Here is a 10815-nt window from a genome sequence, read left to right on the forward strand (position 1 = left end):
AGCTCAGCCCCCACTGAGCTCCCCTGTAATTCAAACCCTGGATATGATATACCTCAACTTTAGCAAAGGTTAACAACATTCCTCCTACAACATTCTTGCAAGCAAGCTAAGGAAGTATGGGTTGGATGGACTATACGGTGGATAGAAAACTGGTTGGATCTTGGGCTCAGAGGGTAATAATCAACAGCTCGATATCTAGTTGATGGCCAGTATAAAGTGGAGTGAGCCGGGGTCAGTCCCAGGGCCAGTTTTGTTCAATATTTTCATCAAGCACCTGGAAGATGGCATAGAGCAGACCCTCAGCAAGTTTGTAGATAAACCAAACTGGAGTGGGTAGTAGATATCCTGGAGGATAGGGCTAGGATTCAGAGTGACCTAGACAAATTGGAGGATTGGGTCAAAAGAAATCTCATGAGGTTCAACAAGGACAAGTACAAAGTCCTGCACTTAGGATGGAACAATCCCATACACCAGTACAGGCTGGGTAGCAGCTCTGCACAAAAGGACTTGAGCAGTGTGCCCTTGTTGTCAAGATAGCTAACAGTATACGAGGCTGTATTTGTAGAAGCATTGCCACTAGATTGAGGAAAATGATTCTTATTTAGTCTACAGAAGAGAAGAGTGAGGGGGGATTTAATAGCAGCCTTCAACTACCTGAAGGAGGGTTCAAAACAGGATATAACTAGACTGTTCTCAGTGGCGGCAGATGACAGGAGGAGCGACGGTCTCAAGTTGCAGCAAGGGAAGTTTAGGTTAGATACTAGGAATAATTTTTTGACTATGGGGGTAGTAGAACCCTGGACCAGGTTATCCAGAGAGACTGTAGAGTCCTCGTCTTGGAGGTTTGTAAGACCAGGCTTGACAGAGCCCTGGCTGGAATGATCCAGTTGGGCCAGGTCCTGTTTTGAGCAGGGGGTTGAACTAAATGACCTCCCGAGGTCCCTTCGAACCCTAATTTTCTACGATATAGTCTTCAATACATGTAGTATATATACAAATAGTACATGTATACATACATGCACACCATACTGGTACAGTCTTTTGTATGCATGTGGGTGTATCTTTTTTTAGTGCTTCCAAGTCCTTGGCCTTGGATGTTTATTGGGAAAACAAGCAAGATGGACAGGACAGACTAGATCCGATATCTTTAATCTGAATGCACGATGCCCAGCCCAGCAGCTCCGAGTCCCTGAACCTCCTTTTTCTGAAGACTTCTAAATTCCCGTCACCATCTGGTTTTGTGCAGCTGAAGGAGACAGTGCAGCCCCAGGCCCGAGCGGTCCCCGTTCAAGAAGGGGGACAGGCGGGACGGACCGCGGCGCTGAGGCAGCGACAGGCACCCCCGGTCCTGCTCACAGCCGGCCCGCGGGACCCGTGGCCGTTCCGGCCTACCCACGGCGGCCCCAGGACCCCACCCGCATGGGCCCTCCCCCACAACGGGCGGCGTAGGGACACAGCCGCAGGCCACCCCGGAGGTGAAGAGCGGCCGTCACACCCCGCATATCCCCCGCGCCCGGACTACGCTCACCTAGGCCGCCTGCCGCTACCGCCGCCGCTCTCCAGCGCCCCGCAGCCCTTCCCAGCGTGCCCCGCGCTCGGGGCAGGGGTGGTGCGAGGAACGGGGCTCGCGGCCGCCTCGGCCAATAGGAATGCGCAGCCGCCTCGCGGCTCCCAACGCCGCTGGCGCGAGGGCGGAGCGCGCAAGTCTCGCCGAGTCACGTGACGAGCGGTGCCCGCTGGCCTTTGTCCCGCCACCGGGCTCATGGAGGCGCCTGAGCCGCCGTCGCCTCAGGCCGCCGAGGAGGACGATGATTTTGGCTATAGGTTCTTCCCCGAGCGGCACAAGGCGCCGCGGCACTCCGTCAGCCGGAGCATTTTTCCGGAGCATAAGCGCTGCCGCGCGCGGCTGCAGCTCGCGCTTGAGACCAGTGAGTGCCGGGCCGGGGCTGTGGGGTGCTCTCGGGCCAAGCGCCGCCTTCTGAGTGGGGCGCTAGCAACGGCCTTGCAGCTACTGGAGCCGGCTGTTGCTTCTCCCGGCTGCCCCTGGGGGCGGGCAAACCCCCCCACATCCTGCGTGAAGCACGGTGGCAGCAGGCGGGTTGGAAGTACCAGCGCACCTCAGACCCGAGCAGTGTTGGCAGGTTTTAAAGAAGTTATAGTATTGGAATCTCAAAATGATCGTAGTTACTGAAAAATTACTGTGCACTGAAAAAAGATATGCGAATAAGTATGCAAATGTGTTGTATTTACTTTGTATTGCTCACTGTAAGTCGCCAGTGAGCGAGTGGGGACTGGGCCATCAAAGCTGAAGCATTTCTTTATGTTGAGGTGAGCAGTCATGAGAGTGCTGATGGCAAACCAGAAGGCTGTTAAGACTCTATGGGAGTGACCTCAGTTTTGTATATGCTGCATCAGTTAGCTGCCTCAAAAAGTACTGTATGTTTTGAGCACTTTTACTATTATTTATTATACACTGGACAGGGGTTGAAATTATCATATAAAGCAAGATGGGCAGGGCGGGACTAAATTGGGCATCTGCCCTCTGCCCCAACCCTGCCTATTATTCTGAAGACTTAAATTCCCATTGCCACCTTATTTTTTGAACAATTTAAAAAGACAGTGCAGCCCCAAGGCCAAACACTCCCCAGCCACAGCCTTTATTTTGATAATTATCGTACACTGGGCATTACTGGACCCGAGCCCCACCCTGCCCGCTCCTGTGAAGCCTTGAGCAAGGCATAAACTTTCATAAGCCAGAACCAACTTTGTCATGCAAGGAGTCATTTCCTTCTTTGCCACTTGGCTGTGAAGGCTGCAGAGAGGCAGGCAGCTGTGGGAACCTCGTCCCAGTTCAGCAGGGGCACCTTTACTGACTGAAGCATGGGACTCAGTAACACAGTGATAGCAGCAGCGTCTCTTGCTTACAGCTGCCATTTGTGTTTGGAGACCCAGGAAATGGCTTGTGACAAGTGGACATTTCCATTAAAGTGATCATTTCTAAAATGTCATGCTTGCGAAGCTGAATAGTAAATCTCAAGGCTGCCTTACTCAGACTTATTTGCTCAGTGACTGCTTGCATCCTGGTTAAAGCAGGAAAAAAAATCTCTTTACAAAAATGGCTCATACGTATTCCCCCTCCCCTTCCTTGTTCTTTCTATAGCTCTATTCTCCCTTTTCCAGGTAATAAGGCATACACTGACCTTTCTGCTATTATTAGGGGTATACTTAAATTGCAGTTTCATGGATTTCACAGAAACCACGAAATCTGGGACTGTCCACAAAGTCAGCAACAAAAAATTATGCTGGCTCCCCAGTGGTCAGTGGTCCTCCCTGCTGCTGGAGCCCAGCCTTACAGACAAGTGGAGGGAAAGGTGTCAGGTGGCTGGGCTGAGTGAAGGGCAGCAGAAAAGATGGTCACCGCTCCCTCCCCCTCCCTCTCCCTCTTCCCCTCTCTGGGCCTCTCCTCTAATCTGTGCTGAGCGGCAGGGCTGCATGAAGGGCAAATAGCAGTCAAGATGGCGGCTGCTGTGTTCCCTGCTTACCCCCTGGGCACCTCTGCCAATCAATAGCAAGGGGCTGGGCTGCCAGGATACGCCCATGAAATAAACTCTTCATGCCAAGACCAAGCCATGAAAATTTCTGTCTCTCACCATGAGTTAAGCAGACCCCAGCTGTTGTGCACCAGCTACACTAAGTTCTGTACAAAATTTGGAAGTAGTTTTTGGCCTCTATGCAAACATTTATCCTCAAACTTATGTCTTAGGTTAGTGGTCAGCAACATGGGCTGTGAGCCACAATGATCCAGCTCAGGTCAGAGGCAGGAAGGGAGATGCTAGGACCCAGCCACTACTGCTGCTCATCCCTATGGTGGCATACAAACAGTTTCTTCTGCTGAATACTACTGAAGCCCCACATCCACAAACTGGATCAAAAGGCTCCATGGCCAGATCTGGCCTGTAGGTTGCTTACCTCAACCTTAGATTGAGCAGTGAATGACTTTTAATACTATGTTATGTCAAACTGCATGATTACAGATGCAAGACAATACTTTTCTAACATGTTATGTATGCAGTGTACAGAGCTCGCTTTTTGATTTCCTTCCATGAAATAAGCCACAGACAACTTTTGCTTTCCGTATAAAATTCTTATCTAGAGAAATTGATTGCATCACTGTTTTTCTAGGTCCATATGCTAAGCTTCTACTTGATGCTATGAAGCAGTCTGGCTGGTAAGTTAACCTCTAACCAGTGTTGTCTCGTATACTGACTTATAGGGATTTCTTAGTCCTTCTTTAAATCTCACTTCTTGCTTTTTGGCCTTCCAGCACTGCTTTCAAAGAACGGCATTTTGTATGTGAGACCTGTGATAAGCGTGCTGTTGGAGGCTTTGATGCTGCTACCTCACAGGTGGGCACTGAATTTTGTGTCTAAGTGGGACTGTCCAACTTTGAAGCAGCCAAGGGCCACGCAAGTGCAAGCCATGGGCCTTCTGGCCTGCACATGACATGGGTGTTCCGCCCCCACCTTGCTGCCCATGCTTCAGCCTCACCCTTAGCTCTGGGCTCCCCCACTGCACCATGTCACTTAGGCCACAGGCTTTCCCTGCATGACAGGCTGTTCCATCCTACTTCATGTCACTGAGGGGGGTATCAGCCAGGTGGAAGCAAAAGGGCCACAAATTAACCTCTTACAGGTGACATGTGGCCCATGGGTTGCCAGTTGGAAAGTCCTGTGTCAAAGCATTTGAAAGTCTTAGGACTTTACTATTAATTAAAAAAGAAAAAAAGAAAATACCATTATAATCAAAAGCAGATATTGATGATATTAAGTCCACAAAAGAAAGGTCATTTTAAAATCTAGACAGTGCAACATTTATAGTACGTACAGTCACGTGAACTATAGAGATACTAGCATGGAACAGACTGGAATGGCAGCTGCTGAACAAAGATTTTGAACATCCTTAAGGTTCTTGATAAGAGAGATGACTTATTCTGGATCTTTGAGAGATTAGAAGAAGTGGAAATATAATAGGACTATTTAGCTAGGACAACAGACACATACATTTTTCAGTGACAAGTCCTTTAACTTATTTCCTGTGTTTACTCTACAGATTGTTTTGTGTCAGAACAATATTCATCGTCAGTCTCTTATGAACCGAGTGGTTACACATGAACTGATTCATGCTTTTGATCACTGTCGTGCCCATGTTAATTGGTTAGGCAATGTGAAACATGTAGCCTGTTCAGAGGTAAGTAAAAAGCAAGGTATGTAGGAGTAGAACTTGAACCATTGGTTTAATGGTTTAATAACCATTACAATTAACATACTAACAGAAAATGATTTGTGTGCAACAAGGCAGGTTCAATTTAAATCAAATCCATTTAAATCATGATTTAAATCACTGGTCAGGAAGCCTCAATTTAATCACTGTTTTCTACAAAAAGTGTGTTGTTATTTGATATCCTTTATTCATTTAAATTTTTGAAACTTTTCACTTTTAGAGAAAGGTAAGGGCTTGACTGTGTGTACACAAACTTGCAGAGAGACAATAGGGCTGATGGATGGGTAAACAGATCTGTCATCTCACATCTCTATACTGTTAACAAAGATGTTATCTCTGGAGACAACAAACTCTCCCTTTGCCTGAAGAAGGGCATTTGTGCCCGAAAGCTTGTAAAGAACAATTTTTCCAACTATTTAGTTGGTCTAATAAAAGAGATCACATTTACCCAGAGAACGTTGTCTGTCTGATCTCTGGAGACACTAATCCACAGTTTGAGAACTGAAACTAAGCAGCACAGAGATACTTAATGGGATCTTCTAGAGTAGAATGAGCACTGTGTCCCATTGGGTAGAGTGGTTTTCTTTAATCTTTACTAATCTATAGAGGACCTTCTGGAAACCCCATAAGATTGGGCTCCTAATATAGTTCATGGCCTGTTGTGACCTATTTATAAAACTTCTGAAAACGGTTACATGAATATACTGTCCCAAATAGTTTATAATTAGAAGTTATAATCCCTATTCCATGATGATATCTTTGAGCTTTAACAGCTCTTCAATTAAAACTATCTTTACATAAGTTTATTTTTTAAAAGGTTTTGAACAACAAAAAACCCCCATTAAATAAAAACATCTGATTTAAATTTAAAAATCCAATTTGTTTTATTTTTTTAAAAAATTGTTGATTTGTATCCATCCTGATGTGTAACCAAGCATACAACCATTTAAAATGTATTCAGTTTAATCCTGTCTTCATTTACTTTCCCATTTCCTTTGGTTTAGTCTATAGACTAGATTCATTCAAAGCACAAGCAATAATGCTTTATTTCGGATTTTACTGGAGATGCCATGCATCTTTCATATTTATCATCTGCTTCTGTTTAATGATCAATTAAGTTTATCAAATACCAGTAGATATAAAGAATAACAATACACAGAGATAATAATGAGGTATTTCTAATGCCACTTTTTTCAGCAAGCATGGACATTTTGCATAATTATCATAGTTAACACAAAATTGCTACTTCCTATAAAAATATATACTTTTTCCCATTCATTTTTAGCACGCCGATCTCTGATTATTGCACTTTATCCATTGCTGGAGAATAGGTACTGCTAAGCCCATTGTTGATTAGAAGATAGTCCCTTGAATAGCCCAGAGAACTGTATAGATTATGAGAGAGAACCAAGCTATTTATTAAATAATTTACTCCGGGATATGAAACTAGAAGTATATAATATAAACTATCTGAATGTCATCTTTGCTGTTTTGCCAAATTGTAACTAGATGGCTCATGTGTCTTTTAACATACTCTCTCTCTTGGATATTTCCAGTACTTTGGACAATCAAAATATAAATACTGCACATAAAATAAGGGATATGAGATTTAAAATGAAATTGATCTTTTGTTTTTCTGGGAATTAGTAACTTGTACTTTTTAATTATTATGTGTCATCATGGGGCTCTCTTTTTAGTTTAACAAATGTTTTCCTTTATTCACAGCTATATATATTCATTTTCTTTTAGGAGAGAACCATTTTTTCTGTATGTGGTTTCAAATAATCTAATTTCTTTGCTGTTTCTCAATCTAGCGCTTATGCTCAAGCCAGAAAGCTTAAAAATTAGGTATAAGGAAAAAGAAAAAGTCAAGGGCAAGGGAAGAAAAATAGTGAGAAGGAAGGAGAGAGAGAGAGATCAATTCAAGTGTATTTTTCTCTACAGCAGATGTGTTCTTGTTTCTTTGGGTAATACAGTAGGTGGTTCTTTGAATACCTGTTTGCTTTCTCTGCGCTTTCATCAGCCCTCATGCAGATGACAACAGAAACATTTTGCCAAGTTTTCAGGTTCAACTGTGGGTCCCAAATGCTCTTCAGTATTCTTTCATTTTACATGCAGAAATGTGTAACTTGGCTCTTTGGAACTACAAGCAGGTATATCTTCCTGAACAATGTAAAGCAGGGGTTGGCAACCTACAGACCACTGGTCAGATGCAGCCCACAGAACATTGGATACGGCCTGCAGATGTGAGGCTTTAGTGGGGTGCTGCAGAACACTAGCATTGTTAAATATTCAGGCATGATTCACAAGATTAACTCAGTGATTCCAAGTCGTTCATATTGTTAAAAAACCCCTGTAACCTGCTGTGATGTTTCTGAGTTCTTTGAAGTAGAATAATTTTCAAGAAATAAATGAAAACTAAAAGCAGCATTTTCCAAAGGGTGCCGTGAATCTAAAGAGGGGGCGGGGGTGCATTGAGGCTAAAAAGGTTGAGACCCACTGGTGTACAGAAACGGAATCCTCGTACGCATTCCTCACCATCCATCATGATGGAGGACTTCAACAGAAAAATGTTGGAAACTACTTTAGTATGCTACACTAAATTTGTAACACTGAGTTTTCCATTTATTTTCTTTGCTTTTGTGTTTCCATACTAGGTTCGAGCTGCTAACCTCAGTGGAGATTGCTCACTAATGAATGAAATAACCAGATTTAAATTTGGATTAAAAGGGCATCATCAGGTAAAGAAACTACATTGAAAATAGTACTAATTTATATTAAAGATCAGTAATGGTCCAATAGGCTGCCACACCACAGATCAACTCTCAGTGAATGCCCAGCCAAAACGTTACCACTGAAAGATGTAGATGACTAGCAATCATTTTGAGCCTTTGTATAAATTTATATTAACCTACCACACCCTGAAGCCCAGTCCTCCTGGTTTCACTGTCTCCTCCTGTTCTCTGTCTTTTCTAGTGTGCGCTCACTCACTCTCCTAAGTTATCTTTTCATCATTTCACCAGTTCTTCATATTTCTCAGCTTTCCCTGGTGTCTCTGTTCAAGGTTCCCTGTATTCAAAATTATGATCATATACTTTATTTTAAAATCTTTGATTTACGAATTGATGGATGCATAGCAGAACCAAAAAAAAAAAAAGAGTTAGACCTAGCCACAGTAATTTTGTAAATTGTTACCTGTAACTTCTTGTTTGTTATTTTGTAATTTGTTCTTGCATTACAATTATAAGGGCTTTTTATGATTATTATTCCATTTTTCTCAGACTTGTGTACGAGACAGAGCTGTTCGTTCCATTTTGGCTGTTAGGAATGTCAGCAAAGAAACAGCAGAAAAAGCCGTGGATGAAGTTTTTGACACCTGTTTCAATGATCAGGAACCATTTGGAAGAATACCACACAATAAAAAAGATGCAAAATATGCTTACAAGGATTTTCAGAACAGAGATCAATATTATGCAAATATTTAAAAGACTGTTAATCTCTTGGTTGTAATACTGAAAACAGAATGCAGGCAACTTGTGCTGATGGAGGGGGAAAATAAAGTTACTCACAACTTTGTATCGTCTCCTTGCCCAAGAGCCAAGTTTCACTGGTGTTTGCGAGATGATCAGAGCTGAGATTTCCTCATCTAGTTTTTGGTGTTTCAGTATTTCAAAAGACTTAACAGGAATTTTTAAACTACACATTTTGGTGCATATGTAAATCTGCTTTGGACCAACCAAGAATTCATTTTCAAAATGTTTGTCTTGTGCCATTACTGAATGAACTGGTATCTTAAAGCCTTTAGAGCTTTACAGTTTGTACTTGTGCACATAAAAATTTGAGTCTTGTGCATTTCTTTTCTTAAGTGACTATCCAAAATCAGATTCTTGAATCTACATGTGAACACATAAGAATAAGTCCACAAAAGAACTTAGGTATTTGACATCCAGCAGCTAAGTGCCACTGAGCAGAGGCATTAGCAAGCTCATTCAGTAGTTGGGAAGTTTTGCCTGCTTAGGCTCTCTGCACAGGTAAGTCAACTGGTACTGCTACAGCAGCGGTAGCAACACCTGCTTGCCTTAAGTAGAGAGCCTGGGTGGCAGCAGTAGAGAGAAAGTTTGGCAGAGGAGGAGACTCCAACTCACATCTCTTATCCTTTTGATTTGAAGTAGGGATTTGAACCTAGAATTTTCTAACCACCATGCTGTGTTCTGGTATGATTGTTTCTGCCTCTGAGGACCTTCACAAGAACCCTAGTGTAGAGCTCTAGGAAAATGTCATAGTTGTGAATAGAGATCTTCCTTACATCCTGAACTTGGCCATCTGTTTACCTTATAGACATAAGCTTTAGGCCCATCTGTTAGTAGATAGTGCCTTATAAACATAAGCTTTAGGCCCACTGTCTACCTGATAGTGCTAAGGGATCATTAAAGCACAATTAACCCTGAAGTGGGCATGAAATACGAAAACAGCTTGATCGATACAACAAATATTATCTTAACAGTGTCTATATACAGAGAAAAAAACATATAGTTCAATGATCTCACCCAATTTCCAGGTGCTATCTTTGCTCAATAGAAAAGGTGGGCAATCAGTTCCTGAAAGTAGAGGATGTGACAGTGGAAAGTCTGTGCGGCAAAATCCGGACAGGTGTTGAGGGCTGTATTTATGATGACACACACTTACCTTTCCTGCTGCTTCCTTTTATGTTTTTCTTCAACTTCACACCTCTGATGACACACTGTTTTTGGATATCATTGATTGGTTTTCATGCAGTCAGCATACTGTCCATATTTTTATCCTGTCAGCATATTCCTTTGTTCAGAACCATTACAAGCACACTTCCTAATTTGGTCCTTTGCTGGTGTCTTAATCTGAGCATTGTCCTCTGATTCAGCCGGTTAGTGCCAAGTTCAGTTATTCTGAGCTGGTAACAAGGCTGTTACTATGTTAGAAAAAATTCTCACAGTGATAAAAAAGGAAAGAACAGATGAGCAAGCTCAAGGTTATGAGCTGCCTGTGAGAACAGCTCTTGGTCAGCTGGTAATACACGCACAAGCAAAATGAAGAGTTCAAAGAATAATGAGGTTATACATAAACTTAAGCAATGGTTAAATAAGGCTGAATATAAGAGAAAAGTTTAAATAATACTATAATTTACCACTCAGGCAGGTGGAACCTTAAGCATAAGTGTGACAAGCTACCCTAACACATCTACTTGGCATTTCCTACTGGTTAACTTTGGTGGCTCTCTGCTTAGCTTTCTGGTTTCTATAAGTCCTGTTCTTCAGTGCATACATTTCTGTGTGCGTTGTATATCAAGTCTCAGTACTTCAAGTAGGGAATCCACAAGGTGGTAGAATGCTTAAAAGTTTGGCTTTGGAAGAGGAAGAAAATGGTATCTAAATACTTTCATTTTCTGAACCTCAATGCTTGTTGGAAAATCTCAGCCCAAAATAAGAGGCTTACACTTCCAAATGAGCTGAGCACTAACCACCCCCTAATGTCAGGGAAAATTTTAGGTGCTCAAATGTT

The 10815-nt window shown here is 42.7% G+C and overlaps 1 protein-coding gene across 1 annotated transcript; it reads left to right on the forward strand.

Moving 5' to 3' along the window:
* Positions 1–1729: 1729 nt before the first annotated feature.
* Positions 1730–9090, forward strand: ATP23 (ATP23 metallopeptidase and ATP synthase assembly factor homolog). Its single transcript, XM_019514628.1, has 6 exons — positions 1730–1928; positions 4183–4228; positions 4325–4406; positions 5110–5247; positions 7938–8021; positions 8562–9090. The coding sequence occupies exons 1-6, from the start codon at positions 1763–1765 to the stop codon at positions 8763–8765; spliced, it is 720 nt and encodes a 239-aa protein (XP_019370173.1). The 5' UTR covers positions 1730–1762; the 3' UTR covers positions 8766–9090.
* Positions 9091–10815: the final 1725 nt, after the last annotated feature.

The sequence above is a fragment of the Gavialis gangeticus genome, unplaced genomic scaffold (genome assembly GCF_001723915.1).
Source record: "Gavialis gangeticus isolate Ggan-Ray unplaced genomic scaffold, GavGan_comp1, whole genome shotgun sequence".
Lineage (NCBI taxonomy): Eukaryota > Metazoa > Chordata > Crocodylia > Gavialidae > Gavialis > Gavialis gangeticus.